General features: G+C 40.3%; 1 protein-coding gene across 9 annotated transcripts in view; it reads right to left on the reverse strand.

The window, feature by feature from the left end:
* CFAP61 (cilia and flagella associated protein 61) overlaps positions 1-20,426 on the reverse strand; it is a 276,395-nt gene that overhangs the window by 53,285 nt on the left and 202,684 nt on the right. For all 9 annotated transcript variants that reach the window (XM_077871988.1, XM_077871992.1, XM_077871989.1 and 6 more), the window contains 4 exons: positions 18,175-18,467; positions 9,440-9,767; positions 7,942-8,033; positions 439-644 (listed from right to left, as the gene is read on the reverse strand). In XM_077871988.1, coding sequence (XP_077728114.1) covers positions 439-644; positions 7,942-8,033; positions 9,440-9,767; positions 18,175-18,467 — 919 coding nt within the window. The remainder of the gene's footprint in view (positions 1-438; positions 645-7,941; positions 8,034-9,439; positions 9,768-18,174; positions 18,468-20,426) is intronic.

The following is a 20,426-nucleotide window of genomic DNA, read 5'->3' on the forward strand; positions in this document are numbered from 1 at the left end:
GTCACAAGTAGCCTGTCTGTGGCTGTGGAATTCCCACCAAGACCAAGTGCTCCCATATCCTGCTCCCAAACCCACCTCTTCAATTTCTGACTATTTTTAGAAGCCCATGTTGAAAGTGACTTGAATATCATCTCATCTGGGCTTGTTAGTGATGTAGAGGCTGCACTTGGATGCATTTGGGATCCAGGCCTGTGTGTGGCCATGGGGACAATATTGGGACACACCAAGAGCCCATGCACTTCTCCATGTGACCCTCCACTCTCAGGCCAATGCTAGTGGTCAGATACTCTTCATTATCTTAGAATAAATTTTCTGCCACTCTAGCTTCTCCCACGGGTCCCCGTGTTGCTTCCTGTGCATCGCAAAAACACATCTCTCATTCACAAGATATTACAAATGCTTGCATTTCCTTTTAGTAAAATGTAATGTTCAACTTGCCTGTAGAGATCTGGGATCAGCTTGTCCTCATACCGAGCACATAGGTTGTTGAGAAGTTGCTCGTGCTGGCCAAACAAGCGGATGTAGTTGGAGGCAGGGAAAGGCTCTTTAGAAAGGCACGTGATGGTTTCCACCATTTTATACTTGTTAATATGTATTCGGAAGTAAGTCCCATTTTTTGCATTCCCTGTTACTATTTCTGAACCCTGGTAGGGGGGGAATGGGGAGGAGAATCAGAAAAACAACATTAGAAACATTTCTGGAGTTTGGGAACTTTATCCTAGCAAAATAGTTTTAATATATAACAGGTTATACCTTATCACACATCACAAATAACAGTAATAAATATTGACTAAACTCAGCAGAAGCTAACCCAGTTTCAGAAACCACATACTGGACTTAATGACTAAATGTTCCTCAGGATATTTTAAACTGTGATTGCGTTGTTCTGCGTTTCTAAATAAGTTGCCTGGTTACAACCAATTCTGTGCTATTCAATACCTCACACAGCTAGTGCAAGGAACTGGGTTTATTCTCTTCTGTGAGGTGTGTTAAGACTGTTAATTTTTAAAATTTTTTCACAGCACTGTTTTGAGAAAAACTTCCTAGTCAACAGTGATTGGAAAGAATTTCAGGTTTTTAAAAAAGTTTATGTAAGCAAAAGGAATAAGTAAAAGGTGAATCCCTGCCAGCTGGATGCAGAGAGATCAGCTGTTTGGTCAGGTCTGTTCCCAGGAAGAAGGTTCAAGTTCGTGGGAAGGAAGTACACATGCATGTGCTGCAGGCTTCTTGTTAGCTTGTACGTTGTCAGAGGTGTTGATGGATGGCTTTGTGTCCCCTAGAAGCTGGCTAACACTGCAGCATGAACCCAAAGGATAAATCCCATGTCACATCCACTTTTTCTATTTCAGCCCTTAATGGCTACCGACCTACCAATTGGAGACATGCTCCCCACCAGCTCAGGCAATCAAATTGAGAACCCTCAGTGGAAAAACATGGGTTCTATTGGTGATGGCTGAAAGTGCACTTTGCCCCTAGACTCTGAACTTAGCACACAGTTATATTCAATAAAGGTTTCCTGAGTGCATATAGATTTAAGCTTTTGCTCTGCACTTGAATGTGGCATTTTAGAAATCCAAGGCAAGTTGGACTACACTGATCCCAAACATTTACTTAGTCCTGGACATCCCCTGGGGATTTTGTCTAAACAAGGACACAAGGTTTAAGGTTTAACTGAATTTTTAAATAAACTGAAACACCTTATGGGTGTTTGGGCAACACGTGGCAAAGGCTTGGGGAGGAATCTGCCGATGGAAAGGGCACATGGTGAGATGTATAGGAGGGATATCAGGTAAACCTTGGGCCAACCCCACATGTGTGTGTGAAACTAGTTATCTAGGGGTCAGGGAGAGAGCAGGTGTGGCTTAGGAAGGGGGTTTGGAGGTGGCACCTTGAGGGAGGTGCAAGTCATCCAACACTTACACAGATGGATGGATGCAGACGGGAAATCTACCTCCACAGCTGCGTGGAAAGCATCAACCAACAGAACAATGGTACATCCACACAATGGGATCAACACATCCAATAGAAATCATTGGTAAACTATATTTCACAACAGGAAAATACATTTACAGCACATTTGATACTATAGTAGTATAAATTTATGCTTTATAACTTACACAGCATCATTCTATTTTTATAAACATACATAGTATCATTCTATTTGTTTTTCTATCAACACTTTAACAAAACTGTTCATATGGTCAATTTCTGTGGTCTATAGGCTGGATCACTTTTAGTGTTTCCCTTTCTGCTCATTTGATCATCTATTGTTCCTATTTTTTAAAATGACTATCACTTCTAACATGATAAAAAGTTAGTTTAAAATATAGTGGCTGTGTTGTGGCACAGAATCAGACTCCTGATGAACAAACAGGAGTGAAAGAGAAATGAAACAAAGTAGAAGCAGCAAGGGAGAAGGAGGGAAGGAGGGATGGAGGGAATGAGAGAAGGACGGAAGGAGAGATGGTGGGAGGGAGGAGTCTGGTGCAGAAGAGTGGGGCTTGTCTGGACTCAAGAATTGAGTCTGGAAAGGCCAGGACTGAGTCACTAGCTGCAGGTGGCCTGCTCTCCTTGTCCAATCTTCCCTTCACCTTTGCTCCTGTCGCAAGAATTTCTCTAGTCTTAGATAGCCCCACAGACTTTCTTCCATCAGGTGTGTTTCCTCGTCTTGACTTCTCAGAGTGAGCAACAAACACCTCCCAGAGTGAGGCATGTGACATCACAGGCATGTCTGACATGCCAGACATTTACCTGGCAGCCCATCGTAGCAAAGGCTATTTTTGAATTAAATACACATGGCACTGTGAGAGTGAAGAATGTGCCTGCCAAGTGTGTTTCTAAGATTAAATACAAGACTTTAAAGACCATTCGAGTTTGGCACCAGCAGCTTTAGGCTCAGCTGCCCCCCCACCCTCCCAATGGGTGGCGGGCAGCCTTTCTCAGGAGGGATGCCTCAGTGCAAAGTCGAGTAAGTCTCTGAGATGGGGCCGCTCCCGGGCCCTTGTGGTTGGGCAGCTGGGGGGCGGGGCATCCAGAAGAGGGGGTACTGGCAACAGCTCCAGCATAGATTTAGTGCCAGGTTTCCCCAGGGCTCGCTGGAGGGCATAGTCCACAATCCCACAAGGTCTTGGCTCTTCCACCTTCTCTTTAAAATTTCTTTAAACTTGGAGATTAAGGCAGGGAATCCAGGCATCAAGGGGCACAGCTTGTGATCCACACATGTGACAGACTTTGACTTTGCAAAGTGTTTCACTTCTGCTCACAAGAACTCTGTGCTTAGGGGGACTGATTTGGCCAAGGCTGAGCACCTCAATTCTTGGGCCACAGTAACTTAGTTGGTTGTTTTTTTTTTTAAAGATTTTCTTTATTTATTCATGAGAAACACAGAGAGAGAGAGAGAGGCAAAGACACAGGCAGAGGGAGAAGCAGGCTCCCTGTGGGGAATCTGATGTGGGATCCAATCCCAGGACCCCGGGATCACACCCTGAGCCGAAGGCAGATGCTCAACCACTGAGCCACCCAGGCATCCTGGTTGGTGGTGTCTTGACACCTATTTGTAGAGCCTGGCTAGGTTGCTGGTTAAGAGTCTGAGCGGGACATGCACTCCAGGGTCAGCCTGTCCCAGAAGGGTGATATAGTCAGCATCGATTCCAATGATTTGTCCTCATGGTATCTGTTGGGGTGGGGGTGGTCTTCTTTATAATTTAAATACTGAATTACAATCTTTGGGCTGCCTCTATGTTTTTGCACATTATAGCTATGAGGGCTTTAAGATTGCAGAAAGTGGCCATGCTGTAGTGGAAAAAATGACCACGCTGTGGTAAGATAGCTGATCTCAACTATGAAATAATTTTGTCCATTTTAATGTGATTTGGCATTGTGTTAGCATAACCAGGGGGCCGTTCTGGAAATGTGGAATGCATCGAAATATTTTGCATTGACATTAAAGACAAGCCATCTACAGATGGGCTTCTCAGACACAAATTACTCTTGTACGGCCAGGCAGACTCATCTGAATTTCTTAGGTCATTCCTAGTCACAGTTACTGATAGACTCAGAAAATCCAATGAAGAGCAGAACTCTCTCTGCCTATCCTCACAGAAAATCACTCCATTAAATGATAACTTAGGCAGCTTCTAGCCCTGCCACCGCGTAAGGGGTTTTGAGGTAATGATGATGATTTCATACACTTTCCAATTCTTTGGGATGTGTCTAGTTGCTTCCTTTATTTTAAGTATATTAGTAAATTGTTAGGAAATGTGGATTTTTTTTCTTTTTTGAAATGTGGATCTTGAATTTAAGATTTTGGTGGAGTAACTGGTTCTGGTGTAGTATTTTTCCTTCTTCCTTCTTCCCTGAATACAATTATCCTTTCGAGTTCCTTTATGATTTTGACAAAGGTTGGAAAATGGCTCTGGAATTCATGCCAAATGGAAGACACAGGAGTAATCAGACTTGGTGTGCAAGAAATCAAGTCCCCAGCTCTCATGATGAACACACAATTTTAAATTTGATGGTATCCAAGGCAGAATTTGTTGTGACAAATTTCTTTATTCTGTGGTGTATAAGCCAACAAAGCATGTGGACTGGAATCTGTAAATTAGTTTATTATGTAGGGGTCTCCTTTCTTCTTTTTGTCAGGTTACCTCTCAGAAAGCTCATGAATTACTAAAGTATCTTCTTACTTAAATATTCTAATTAGTGAGTGCTATAGAAGTCTGGTAAAATTCATCTGCACTACATTTATTATAAGAATAGCAGTTCAGTTTCTCTAGTGAAATATTATTCAATGGGCTCCATTCTCAATCAATTGGTTATATTTAGGTGACTGTCTGACCATTTTGGCAACAATTTTACTTAAATTAATTCCAACCCCAAAAGATTGCCATGGAACCATCCTACATTTTTTTTTATTGGAGAATAAAATGGAAAAAAATCTGTTTAAATCTGTACTAATTAAAAAGGAGGCCCACCTGGCAAAATGGTTAATTAAAGTCAGGGGTCCTGTTCAAATACTGTCATAGCACCAGCCAAAGAATCTATTTAAGTTGCATTCTTATTAAAACTAATTATCTAAAAAAAAAGCCCCTTTTAAGGGGGTCTTTATTCAAAACCTTCTCTGACTTTATTCAGAGGGAGGGCCCATGGTTCATAAATAAATGACACTGCATGTAGGAAACCACAGTGTTCTTGAAGAATCTGGTTCTGTCTGAAACCAAGTCTAATATTTTGTCCCCATCCCACATACTCATCTGCAATTTGACCTTGACACTCTTCTCATTGAGAGATGAGCTCTATGTCCTCTCTCCTTGAATCCCGGTGGGCTGTGACTATTCCAACAGATGAAGTGGGGGAGTGACACTGTGTGACTATTGGGGATAAGTCATAAAAGGTCCTGCAGCTTCCAGCTTGTTAATGAAGACACATGCCCTTGGAGCCCTGAGTCATCATATAAGAAGTCTGACTACTCTGAGGCTGCTGTGCTGTGAGAAAACCCAGGTGACCAGGACAGCCTGGGTGTGATGCTTCGGTCAGCACTCCCTGTGATTGAGTCATCCCAGCCCAGGTGAGTTCAAGCCTTCTGATCCACCCACTGAGTCACAACGAATCTTATAGTCTCCTCAGCTGAGGCTCCAGGCACCAAAGGGCAGAGACAAGCCATTCCCACTGTGTCCTGTCCAAATTCCTAACCCACCGAATCTGTGAGCAGAATCAAATGGCTATTTCATGTTGCTCAGTTTTGTTACATAGCAACAGATACCATAAACACTATTCTCTATGATCTTTTATTTGTAAGAAAAATCTGGAATCAGACCATGTATAAAGGATATACCTCAAAGACTCTGGGAGAAGCCCAAAGGAAATAAGGTTTTTTTCTTAAGATTTTATTTATTTATTCATGAGAGACACACAGAGAGAGGCAGAGACATAGGCAGAGGAAGAAGCAGGCTCCCTGAGGGGCGCCCAATGTGGAACTCGATCCTAGGACCCCAGGATCACGACCTGAGCCAAAGGCAGATGCTCAACCACTGAGCCACACAAGTTCCTCTGGAAATAAGTTTTAAATACATCTATCCTACCCTGCAAGAACTTGGTTTCATTATTTATCTGGAATTATAATTAACAACAACATCCACCACTGACTGGTTACCTCTTTTTTTCCTTAAAGGCACTATTACTTTATATGTGATCCCTAATAATACCAGAAATACAGAGAAGTTGGTAATTTGTTCAAAGACCATGGGAAGTACATGGAAGAGCTGGGATTCTGCTTTCCAGAAGGGAGAAAGGTGAGAGGCAAATAGCCTATGCCATTTTGAGTCTGCCTCCCTTAAAGGAATGTTCCAATGTTCCAAGCTTCTACTTACATCTCATTGGCCAAAACCCACCATATGGCCAACCCTATTCTCATGGAAATCTGGGAAATATGTTTATTTTACATTGGGAAGCCTATTAACCCTCAAAAATACTCAGGATAAGAAAACAGGCAACTTCTAGTGTTTGCCTCAGAGACAAAAAAAGCAAACATGACACATCAAACATCAGGTTGGGACCGTCTGCCAGAGGATCTAATCTGAGCAGGTTGCTGACTGACCAACTGCACTGTGTCCCTTCTACTTTCGTTGAACCCAGGGGGTGTCCCACCCCACAGCTTTTGCTTTTCCTGGATGGCCCTTCTGGGGTAATTCAGGCAGGACAGGAGAACAATGTGTTCTGGATGGACATCCCAGACTCTAAACAATGTATTTGTATACTGCCATATACTGCTCTATTGGAGCATCACAGATTACCTCAAAACTTAGCAACTTATTGTCCTTTAACAGGTGGTTGGATAAATAATTTGCATTCCATCCAAGCAATGGAATTATTTAGCACTAAAAAGAAATTCCCTATCAAGCTATGAGAAGACATGGTGGAAACCAGTGCACATCTCTCAGTGAAAGCAGCAATCTGAAACCATGCTGTATGATTCCAACTATATGACATTCTAGAAAAGAAAAAACAATGGAGACCATGAAAAGATCAGTGGTTGCTGAGGGTCGTGGGGAGGGACGGATGAATGGGCAGAGCACATAGGAGCTTTAGAGCCATGAAACTACTCTGTATGACACTATAATGGTGGATACATACCATTCATTATACATTTGCCCAAACCCACAGAATGTTTAACACCAAGAGAGAACTCTAAACTGTGGACTTCGGGTGACAATGAGGTGTCATTGTAGGTTCATCCATTGTAACAAATATGCCACTCTGGTGGGGGTGTCGATCACAGAAGAGGTTATGTGTAAATGGGGATGGGGGTACATGGGAAAATGTCAGTACTTTCCCCTCAATTTTGCTGTGAAGCTAAACCTGCTCTAAAAAAATATTCTATTAAAAACACTTAATGGCTTAAAACAACAATAAACTATTACCTCGATGCTTGGGAGTCAGAAGTTAGGAGCAGCTTAGTTGTGGGACTCTGGCTCAAAGTCTCTCATAAGTTTGTAGTCAAGATGTCTGCTGGGGCCACATCATCTGAAGCCTTGACTGGGGTTGGAGGATTTACATCCAAGGTGGCTCCCTCACATGACTGGCAAATTGCTAATGGCTGGTACAGGGCAGCCTGGCTGACCTTACAACATGGCAGCAAATGATCCAGGAGGGTACAAGTTAGAGTTGTAATATCTTCCATGATTTAGCTTTGGAAGTCACACACAGTCATTTCCACAATATCCTGTTGGCTACATAGGTCAGCCCTACTCTGTTTGGGTGGGGACCACATAAAGGCATGAATACCAAGGGGCAAGAATCACGGGGCCATCTTGGGAGCTGGCTACCACGTGGCTTTTCTGATGAACAGTACATTATACTAAAGACTCTGAATAAAGAATTTCATCCCCCTGTAAAGAAAGTGTTATATTTGAAAGTAAAATGAAATTTAGGAATAATACTTACAAAACTAGGCTGGGCCATTTGTACCTCTAAGGGAGTTGGAATGGCAGGTTTGGCAATATGCAGATAGTGGTAAGAACCAGGAAGAATGCCTCCTACAGGAAATGGAAAGTTTTCCACATTTTAATTTACTTGTTAATGAAGTGGTAATGGAGTTGATATATTTGTATATAGCACATAAGACATAGACAAAGAGATGCTTACCATGGTGTATGCTACTCAAACTATCCCAAGTACAAGTATTAGCAAGAAACTTTGTGAGATTGATTTTATTAAACAAAATCAATGTAAATGTGCCATTGTACCCCATAATATAGCCAGCAATGCTCCAGAAGATGTGCCAAGCTAATCTTGTGTGTCCTATGATTTCCCATAATCCCTGGCATTCTAATCTATGCCTGTCAAAGCCAGACCAAGACCTATAGAGGCTTTAAATGTTGCAGTGAAATAAATAAATAAATAAATAAATAAATAAATAAATAAATAAATAAATAAATGTTGCAGTGATAATCCCATTCCCTGTCACTCTTTCATTATGTAACCAAAACATTAAAGTGGGTATTATTAAGGAAAATCAACAAAGTTCTTATTCAATACTTTAGACAATTATCATTATGAAATTCTTACTATTTCAAGCTTATCCCATAGAATGAGCTTGATATAGCTCTGCTCTTTGACTCCCATTCCTTCTCTTCTTTTCCCATGGTCATTACCTTTCCTAAGTTCTCAACCCAAAATGAGAAGCAGAGCAGGATTTATCAGAGTCCATTTAGTTAGGTAGGAAATTACAAGGACTGGAATGTAGGACTTGTGACTCCTTAGTTCATGCTCTGTTTACTGGATTAGGGTCCATGGATACCTTAAAGGGTCCATGATGGCTTTAAAGATTGGTCCATCAACCTCCTGGAAATGAACTTACAATTTTGTAAATATGTGCATTTTTGTGATAGAAAATCCACAACATTCAAAGACACTACTTTCAAAGATATCTCTCATCTGCCAAACACAAAAAAAATCCTATATTACTCGTACAGTGATCTCCTTATATTCACAACCATTACAGCTGTGAATGGTTTAGTTTATCCATCTAGATAAGAAGCCAAGGCCTAAGACATTTGGAAGGGTCTCCTTATCTCCAAGTTTATAGTGAGAACAAAAGTTTAGCATGGTGTCGGGCATTGTCTCACTAACCAGTTGTGAGTGACCTTTGGGTAAGTTACTGATTATTCCTAGTCTCTCTTCATGTACCTGTAAAATGGGGACCACAGTTATGATGTGATCCATAATACATGCTCAAAATACAAAGGACCATGATAAAATGCCAGGTCCATAATAAATCCTTAAAAATGAGACTGAGCCCTCCTCTGTCTCTGTGCAAACCCACTGAGAGACAGAGAAGCCTCCTTACCAAGCCTAAGAGAAACATGGGGGGTTGCTCTGAGCGCTGATCCAGATCCAATGAGTGGCTTCATCAAAGGAAAGAAGGTGACCTAATACACACCTTGGATCTTGGCTCCCTTGTACATGGGGATAAGTCGGTCAAGATCAGCTGGTGGTTCAGTCACAGGCTCAAGGGTTGGATCAAAGAGACTGAGCATAGCTGCTGCCAGCTGGAAGCCAATTTCTTTGGAGCTGAAGCTGCTATGAGTCCATTCATTTGAGTAATATTTATTGGAGAATTTGGTGAGGGAACCAGCAGCTCTGATGGCTACGTCGTTGGTGTGGAAGTTGGTATCAATCACAAGTCGGCTATCATAGACAAGACATGCATCATTGAGTGCTTTAAATGTTTCATAATCCACATTCTTCTCACAGAAGCTGAAGAACATCTACAAAGCAAACATTCATGTTATTACTCAGTTATCACACTTCATTTTACATTCTCAAGAGTATGAATAGTCTCCAGAGCACCTTATTACTGGGGGCATACAAAAAACCAAAACAAAAAAATAACAATGCTTAATCTACTAAAATGTCATAATGATGGTAGTGGTAGTGGTGGTGGTGGTGGTGTGTGTGTGTGAAAAGAGCGAGAGAGACAGAGGGAGAGAGTCTGTCTTTGGTATGAAGAACAAATTAAGATATCTAGTATCACCTTTTTTTGTAATCACTCAATTTGGATATCCACTGGAGAGAAGAATGCCAAGTGATGGAGTATCTCTCAGAAAAGTAATTTTTTTTCCCTGTAAGGAGATTTACATCCATAGAGACATTGCTTTCCCTTCATTTGCCTACACTTTAAATAGTTCTATCTCAGCCTCTATTTTCTTCTTCCTGTGTCCAACACTTAGGTCTCTCCAGGTTCCTTCTTGGAGTCACCACAACCAGTCTTGAGTCATCAGATTGCCTTGTTTCTGCTCCCCATTTAAAAAAAAAAGATTTTATGTATTTATTTGAGAGTGGGAGAGACTGAGAGAGAGAGCACGAGCAGGGCAGAGGGAAAGGGACAATAGACTCCCAGCTGAGCAAGGAGCCCAACAGGGTCTCAATCCCAGGATTCTGGATCATGACCTAGGCTGAAGGCATTTGCTTGACCAACTGAGTCACCCAGGCACCCCTTGTTCCTGCCCTTTTAAATCCAGAAATCCTATCCCTGAAGGATACCTCAGTAAGGAGGAGAGTCCCATCAGCCTCAGTATCTCCCAGCTCTGGGCTCCTACCTTGTGCCTTCCTGCTCTGGCATGGAAATTAGTCATTCAGTAAATATCCCAGCTGGAGCATCTGGTGGGCACCCAGGAGGCTCTACCACTGGGCAGAAGGAAGCAAGGTGCTGATATGAGTTCAAAATACCAACTCAAGAGTTCTGCTTCTGGTATAATGGTATAATCCTCTCAGACTAATCCTTTCACTGATAAAACCATAAACTCTGGTCGAAGTATAAAAACAATTATCTGAGAATTCCAAAGAGCATTTAAAAGGAGATAAATGGTGGAGGACAGTAGAAATTTGGAACAATAACCAGAATGAAGGTAATTTCTCTTATTTTGGTGGAAAGAGAATAGATTGTAGTCAGTTTATTCACTAGCAGAAGAATAAAGATGGTAGAGGAAAGAGTCAGTGAACTTGAAGTTAACATCAATAGAGATTACTCAATGTGAAAAACAGAGAGAGAAGAAACAAAGAGAGTGAAGCAAATGAATAGGGCCTTACAGACTCATGAGAGAAAAAGAAAAAGTTTAACAGATATATAACTAGAGTCCCAGGAAGAGAAGAGAGAAGAATGAGGCAAAAAAATAATGGCCAAGATTTTGTCAAAATGTAGTGAAAGTTAAGTGTATGGATTCAGAAGTTGAGTGAAGAACTTTGAATAAGATAAATTCAAGAAAAACTATGCTTTAAGACAAAATAAATATGGAACTCACAGCATAAACTGAAAACTGAACATTAAGAGAAAATCTTGAAAGCACCCAGGGGAACATGACACATTAAATATAGGGAAACAATGGCTTGAATGATGACAGATTTTTTAAAAATCAGAACTCAAAAATGTCAGAAGACCATGGAAAAAAAAATCTTCAAAGTGCTGAAAGGAAAAAAAACCAACCTGTCAGGCCATGGTTTTATATCCAGTAGAAATATCCTTTAAGAACAAAGGTAAAATAAAGTTATTTTCAGGTAGAGGAAAATTAGAGAACCACTGCCAGCAGACCTGCAACTGTATGTGCTATAGAAAGTTGTTCAGGTTGGGGCAGCCCAGAGGGCTCAGCGGCTTAGCGCCACCTTCAGCCAGGGTGTGATCCTGGAGACCCAGGATGGAGTCCCACGTCAAGATCCCTGTATGGAGCCTGCTTCTCCCTCTGCCTGTGTCTCTGCCCCCCTCTCTCTCTCTCTCTCTCTATCTCTATCTCTCATGAATAAATAAATAAAATCTTTTTTTTAAAAAGAAAGTTGATCAGGGTGAAAGGAAATTATATCAGATGGAAATCTGGATCTTCAGAAATGAAGGCAGAACAATAAAATAGGAAAATATGTGGGTAAATACAGAAGTATATTTTTCTTCTTAAGTTCTTTAAAGTATTTATGACTATTTAAAACAAAAGTTATACTTTTGTTGGTTTTTCAATGTGTATAGATACATGACAAATATAACAGAAAAGGATGTCCAGAAAGTGGGGAGAAGGGAGCTATACGGTTGCAAGGTTTTTATATTTTATGTGAAATGATACAACATCAACACTAACTAGAATGTAAAAGATTACTGATGTATATTATAATCCATAGGAAACTGCTAAAAAAGAAAATAAGATATACACCAAAACCCAATTGAAATGGAATACTAAAAAATAATTCTAACTTTTAAAAAGCAGGCAAAGGGGACTAGAAAACAAAAAACAGAGGACACAAACAGTAAACCAATAACAAAATGGTAGACCTAAAGCTAGCCATATAAATAATTACATTAAACACTTGTGGCCTAAGCAATTAAAATGCAGAAAGAATAAAAGACCATGTGGTAGGTAGATTTCTAAGCTTGTCTCCAAGATTCCCACCCCTCCCTTTGAGTATGAGCATGAAATGGGACTGTGATGGGAGGTCACACCCTGATAGAACTATGGCATAGCTGACTTTAAGATATTCTCTGTGGTTCTGACCTATTCAGGTAAGCCCTTAACGACAGTAGATTTTTCCCAAAGAAGATTTGAAGTGTGAGGGGAATTTGACACGAAAAACACTCTGTTCTGGCTTGACAAAAAAAGCCATGTGGCAAGGAATGTGGATGGTCTCTCGGAACAGAGAGTGAACCTTGTCTGAACAGCAAGGAAACAGGGACCTTGGGTCCTCAGCTGCAATAAACTAAATTCAACCACAGAGTCAAGCTTCTGCAGCCTGACCAACACTATGATTTTAGCCTTGAGGGTCCTTGGGCAGAGAAGCTAGTCACATCATGACTTCCAACTTGTAGAACTATGAGCTAACAAATGGATGCTGTTATAGTTTGCTAAGTTTGTCATAACTTGTTATGCAGCAATAAAAATACTAACAAAATCTACTTTATGATACCTATAAGAGACACTGAATATACAGACACAGAAAGTAAATAGATGGAAAAAATAAACCATGCAAACAGTAAACATAAGAAGGATATCAGATAAAGTGAACCTTAAAATAAGGGATATTATCAGAGATAAAGGGGCATGTTTCATAACAATAAAAAGGACAATTAATGAGGCAGACATAACAATTACAAATGTTTATGTTTTTAATAACAGAGCCTCAAAAAGATAAAGCAAAAAGTAACAGAATTAAAGGGAGAAATAGAAAATCCCACAATAATAGTAAGAGATTTTAATGTCTCTCTCTTGGCAATTGATAGAACGAGACCAAAAACTATCAGTAAAGACAAAGAAGATTCAAACATCAATCAGCCACACTGAACGAAGTGTAACTTACACGTGGAATCACTGTATAACTACACCTGAAACACCTGAAACTAATGTAACACTGTGTGCCTGCTATACTTCAATTTAAAAAATTGCTATGTACCCTACGTTCAACAATGGCAAACTACATATTCTTTATATGTTTATGCTTGGATATAAAACAAGTCTCAATAAATCTTAAAGGATTAAAATCATAAAGAATATATCTCTGACCACAATGATATTAAATGAGAAAGCAATAAAAATATGACATCTAAGAACACCACACTTCTAGATTATCCAAGGGTCAAAAAAGAAATGATAGGGAGATTAGAAAATATTTTTGAGCTAAATGATAATGAATGTTCAACATATTAAAACTTATATGATACAGGCAACACAAAAGAAATTAGCTTTAAATGTGTATATATATAAATAATGGCTTAAGGTTATACATTAAGGAACTAATAAAGGGCAAAGGAAATCCAGAGCAAGCAGAAGAAAATAATTGAGACAAAAGAAAATTAATAGATTTGAAAGCTGGTTCTTTGAAAAGGGTTAATAAAGTCAGCAAACATCTAGCTAGACAGAAAACTTTAGACAGTTCTGGGTCTCACTCCTCTCTCATCAGTTTGGCAGGGAAAGAGAGATTGAAAGCAATTCTCCAATACCAGAAATGAAATACAGGCTATGCTACAGATTTTAGACCTTAAATAGATAATACGAGAGCATATGAACAACTTAATGCCAACATTTAACCACTTTAAATGAAATGGACGAATTTCTTGAAAAATACAATAACCAAAATTGACATATGAAGAAGCAGAAAATCTGAGTAGCCTTAGAGCTAATGAGGAAATTGAATTCATCAGAAATCTTCCCATAACATGAACTCCAGTCCCAGATGGTTTCATTGGTTAATTCTGTCAAACATTTGAGGAAAAAATAATAACAATCTTTCACAAACTTTTTCAGAAAACAGAGGAGGGGGAAACATTGCCTAAATTATTTTATGAGGCCAGAATTGCCCAAATACTGAAAACTTATAAGGATATTACACAAACCAGGAAACTACAGATCAAGAACCCTCATGAATATAGTTGTAAAACAGTTTCAAAAGTTCTTTAAACATTAGCAAATCAAATCAACAATATATAGAAGGATAATAAATCGTGAATGACCAAGGTTTATTCCAGAAATGTAAGGTTTGCTGAACAATTTGAAATTCAATCCATGTAATTCATCTTGTCAATAGTATTAAGGAGAAAAGAATATGATCTTTTTTAATAGACAAGAAAAAATATTTGACAAAATTCAATTGCTATTCATGATAAATTTTCTGAGCAAACTAAGAATGAAAGGTTAATTCCTCAGTCAGATAAAAGGCACTAAAGAAAACTATACCGGTAACCTCATATAAAGGGGTGAAGGCCTAAAGTTATCATCTGAGATATGGAAAAAGGAAAGAATGTCCATTTCCTGCACTTCCAGTCAACATTTCACTGGAGTTCTAGCCAGCAGAATAAGCAAGTAAATTAAATAAAAGATCTAAACATGGGAAACAAGTAAAACAGTTCCTACTTGCCACTGGTATATTTAATTGGATCTAGAAAGCAATTATTGGAACTAAAAAGTGAATTTAGCAATGACTCAGGATACAATGTTTATATACAAAATCAACTGCATTTTGTATACTAGTAGCGATCAGTTGGAAAACAAAATTTACAAACCCATTTATAATAGCTCAGATACTGCACAAAGGAAGATAGACTAATGGCCAATAAGCACATGAAAAGATGCTCAATATCATTAATCATCAGGAAATCACAAATTAAAAACACAATGATACATCATGTCATGCCCACTAGAATTACTAAAATGAGAAAGACTGATAATACCAAGTCCTTGAAAGAATAGAGCAACTGAAACTCTCATCCATTGCTGGTAGAAATATGAAATGACACTGCTACTTTAGAAAGCAGCATGGCAGCTTCTTGAAAAGGTAAACATTCACTGACCATATGACCTAGCCATTCTTTGGATGTACAGCTACAAGAAGTGAAAGTGTGCCGACACAAAGATGCATTCGAGAATGTACATAGCAACTGAATGGATAAACCAAATGTGATACAGCTATACAATGGAATACTACTCACCAATGAAAAGGAATGAACCAGTGACAAATGGAATAATATGGATGAATCTCAATGCCATTGCACTGACCAGATATAAACTAGTATATAATGTATGATGCCAGTTATAAAAACGTTAGCTTAAGCAGGTACATATGCTTGTGACACCACTTTTAGTTTGCCTGTCCTGCTACAATAAAGTACCACACAGCTGCTGGGTGGCTCAAAACAACAGAAATTTATTCTCTCACAGTTCTGGAGATATCTAAAGTCATGATGTTGCCATGACCATGCTCCCTCTTGAAGCTCTAGGGAAGACTCCTTCCTTGTTTCATCCTAGTGTCTGGTGGTCACCAGCAATCCTTGCTGCTCCATGACTCATAGCTGATGCCATTTCATCATATGGCCTCTTTCCCCAAGTGTCTCTTCTGAATCAAACCTTTCTTTCCATGAATAAGCACCCATCATTACATTTAGGGCTCTCCCCAATCCAGTATGACCTTCTCTTCAGTTGATAAGATCTAACATGATCCTATTTCCAAATGAGGTCACATTCATAGGTACTGGGGATTAGGACCATATCTTTGGGGTAGGCATAATTCAACCCACAACACTGTGACCACAGTCAAGATAATGAATGTATTCACCCCCACCAAAAGTTTCCTAATTCCCTGACAGAGATGCTCCTCAAAGCAGAGGGGAAAAATCCCCTGACTTCTTCCTTCTTCCTGTATCTAATCTCCTGCCAGTATCTATTGTTGGCCAAACACCAGAGAGGGTCAGTGAGCAGCCAGGGCTACCACATGGCCATTCCTTGTGGAGAAGAACACAGTTGGGGAAGCAGGAGACTTAATTGCTTTAGGATGAAGTTTCAACAGGAAGGTGTGTTAGATCCAAGGCAGTTGAGAGTATTTGCAAAATGTCTTTGCCATGATTTCAATTTTGATCTAAACAGGGAAATAAAGGCCAGAGGGGGCTCTAGAAAACCTGCATTCAACTGGTTACTAGGGGGAGGTTTTCTCATACTTCTGCTTCCTACTTAGGGTATGTGTTTAGCTCCAGAAGTTCTCCAGGATAAGCTTGGCACACCTTCCAGGATCATCATTTTGGGCAGAAAATTTGGGTGAAGACATTTTGATTCTTCTTAAATAGGTACTGTGACATGTCACTTCTACATTAAAATAAGATGAACTGTTTCTGTTTTTTTCACTGATATGTCCCTCATACTTAGGACAGAGCCTAAGACCTAGCAGATAGTCAATGAATATTTGTTAAATGAATGAATAAACGCATATATGAAGGAGCAGAATGCAAAATTTCCATAGATTATCAAGATAAATTGAAGGATTCCAGAGAAGACTCTTTGGTGGTGGTGGTTCTGCTTTGATCTCCTGTCTAGACTGTGGGGTGGGGGTGAGGGGAATGAGGATCACTATCATTTACCTGTGGGGGCACTTGAGTCAGAAGACCTGACTTAGGTAAGGGATTGCTATGAGCCCCCACTGACCTCCCCAAACCAGTGTGCCCACTAAATGCTGCTAGCATTCTTTACCACACCAATAGCATATGCCTTTGACCTACATACGCAGCTCCATACTCACACCAAACTCAGACTCCCCTCTTCTCTGCTAGATTGACTGGCCCCATCCCTCTCTCATCCACTGCTGGCTTCTGCTCATCTCCTGAACTGGCAAATCTGAGGGCACAGGTTGTAAGTCAAGCTATTATATAACCGGAGAAAAAAGTTCTGGCAAATCTGAGGGCACAGGTTGTAAGTCAAGCTATTATATAACCGGAGAAAAAAGTTCTTTTCTCCAAAGATATATATATATATATATATATATATATATATATAGAGAGAGAGAGAGAGAGAGAGAGAGAGAGAGAGATAACACATAGATAGATAGATGATAGATAGGAGAGAGAGGGAAAGTGAGAGAAAGAGAGGTCTTCCAAGTCTCTATTCCATGGGGGAGGAACCCCTATTGCTGTTTCCAGAGTCTTAGAAAGTTAGCAGCAGCACAGACTTTGGGGCTCTTCTGAACTGGGTTGAGAGCCCAGAATACCACTGATTTGGAGTTAGAGCATTCTCATCTGTAAAATGGGGATGCTCTCCTTTACAGAGCTGTTGTTACAGGTGACCCTGTACTGTGAGCATGCAGCGTGGTGCCTGCAGCATGGCGAGGACTCTGTCAACGTTAGTGCTCATCAAACCTTTGACACTCCTTCCAGGGACAGGCAGGGTCTACTTCTCTTCCCCTTGGATATAGGCAGGTGAAACAGTCTCTCTCTCACTCTTCCTCTCTTTCCCCCTCACTCTTAGAACCGGGTCACCCTGCCAAGATGAAGTGTTCTGGACAAAATCTCAGCTGCAGCTGATCTAGCATCAAAAGCCAGACATGGGGATGAAGACGACTCCAGCTCCACCCACAGTCTGACTTCAGCCCCATAAGGGACCTCAAGTGAGAACTGCCCGGCTGGCCCCCCTCAAAACCCTAGGACCAGAGATAAAATAATGAATAAATAAATCATTCATGTTTCAGGCTGCTAAGTTTGGGGTGGCTTGTCCCTCAGCAATAGGTCCTCTGAACTGGTAGAAAACAAGAGCCAAAACCTGTAGCTAGAAATCCCCCTGCCGCCATCTCTCAGACCCGAAGTCCCCGGGGAGGTGAGCAGGGCAGGTGAGCAGGGAGCAGGTGATTGCTCTCCACAAGTGGGAGTGAAGCTCCTGGGGACTGACTTACGCAGCAGGTGAGTCTGAAAGGCTTGGTGGGCGTGGTGAAGCAAGCGCTCTGAATGGGGTCCGGGTACCTGCCGTCGTTCCACTGAGCCAGGAGCGCGTCTCGGTGGATGGTCACCCCCACGGCTCTGAGCGCGTCCTCCACCGCGCTTTCCACTGAGTAGTTGTTGATGCAGGTGACGGTGGAAGTGGGCGGGGGCTGTACCAGGTGGATGTAGGAGCCCCTCACACCGACGTTTAAGAGTGTCTCCACTGTGGTGTAAGTGTCAATTGTATTCCCATAGACAATTATATTCCCTGGAACAGGGGGTAAATGCTGAGATACACGGTTGAAAAAACAAACAAACAAACAAACAAACAAAACCCAACAACCTTCTTAGTCAAATGCTAATAATGCCAAATTGTTCCCTATAACCTCCTCCTCCTTTCAGCTGCTGGAAGCCAGCAGTGTTACCTAGCAACGATGACCAAAAGATAATTTAGTAAAGAATTGGCACAAAACATCCCACAAAGTAAGTCAAGTACTTTTAATACAGAAATAGGACATTCATCTACTGGCCTGTAATTTGAAAGTTGAAATTATGCTCAATGGAACCATCTGGAATAAAACATTTTATCTTGTTTCGGTTCCCTAGTCATTACACTTAAGGAAAAAAAAATTACTAAAGTTTGCAGTATCTGCAAATTTTTCCTAAGCGATGAAAAAGGACACTGGTTTAAAAAAAAAAAACAACACACCAACAAACCCACATAGTCATGGCTGTGATGGTACAGATATTTTAAGTATTTAAGTGTTGAACTGGGTTGATTTCAAAGAACTCCTTCCCTTTTTGAGAACTAAAGACTAGAACATTCTACCTTTCAAAGGATAATTTTATGAAGATTCATAATCTGATTTTTAGAAGTAAGGTGTCAAGACTAGGCAAAAGGGACTGCAGGGTGTTCTTTCAGTCATAAGAATGAAATCGCAACATAATCTTGAAAAATTTCCCTGTGTAAGAGCATTTAGATGGTAACAATCTAAACTACATATTTATATTTTAAAAAATACTACAGAGGTAATTACATATGTTATTCCACTAATTTCATCAGTTTTAAGATCAAACTATCAAATGAGTGAAATGTATTACATGCTATGTATATGCTATTTTGAATTGGCATTTTTACCTTTTTACAAAGGAACTGCTGTAGACTCACTTGTCGGGCAACATGTAACAATTTTACGACAAAATGATTCATTGAAAATCTTTTTTTCCTCATTTATGAAATCGTATTAAGATAAATTTTACAAGGCAAAATAAATGGTAAGTGTATTTATTCAATTTGGTTGGATAAAAGATGCAAAAATCTATTTCCATCCAAAACTGAAAGAATGTAATGGCTTGTCTTACTTGCTTAGAGAAAAGAAGGAACTAGGATAACTTTCAGATTGCTTCTTTGAGGGTAACAGCATCTAGAAAGTTCTCCCATACTGCCTGTTGCTCAAACACGGAATGACAAGAAGGCATAGAAGCCAGGGAGTGGGGTCCTTTCTTCCTGTCTTCACTTAGATCCTCTAATTTTGTGGCTATGATTCCTTCTATTCAGATGCTCTAATGCAACATTCCTCGGTGGGCTGCATTTTCCTTGGCTGAAAGAGCCAACATTTTGCTTAAATTATTGAGGCTTCCACCTGCTGTGAAACATGAATATTAGCTGTCTGGCACAACAAAGAATCAGCCTGCCAGGAAAGCCAAAACTTGAACCTGAAACTGTCAAAGGTTCGAGGTCTTCTGCCCTTTTAAAATAAGCATGTCAAAACAACATTCATTTTCAGAGAAACAAATTTGAGTGTTTAGGCCTCCACACAACTCAGATTTGAATATTTTTTCAGTCTCTTTATGTTAGGTTTTAGTAACTATACTGTGAGATGGGCTTTTTTCATTATAGGCTCAGGGGACCCAGGGCCATGCAATGTTGCTGGATACTGTCTAGCAAGGATTGCCCACAGATTGTAAGCAGCTGAAGAAGACAATGTTTTTCACTTGCACATCTGCAGGCTGGCTGACGTCAGCCCAACCAGCTCCACATTGTGGTTGGTATCAGGTTTGCACCATGTATCTTGCATCCTCCTTGGACCAAGAGATACCTGAGGCACGTTCTATTTATGGAAAGGTGCAGGAGGACAGGAGGGCAAGAGCAACGTCTCACTTTTCAAGCCTCTCCTTGCAGTGGGTCCACTAACATTCCACTGAGCAAAGCAAGTCACACGGCCAT

Source organism: Canis aureus, chromosome 26 (assembly GCF_053574225.1).
Source record: "Canis aureus isolate CA01 chromosome 26, VMU_Caureus_v.1.0, whole genome shotgun sequence".
In the NCBI taxonomy this organism is placed as follows: domain Eukaryota; kingdom Metazoa; phylum Chordata; class Mammalia; order Carnivora; family Canidae; genus Canis; species Canis aureus.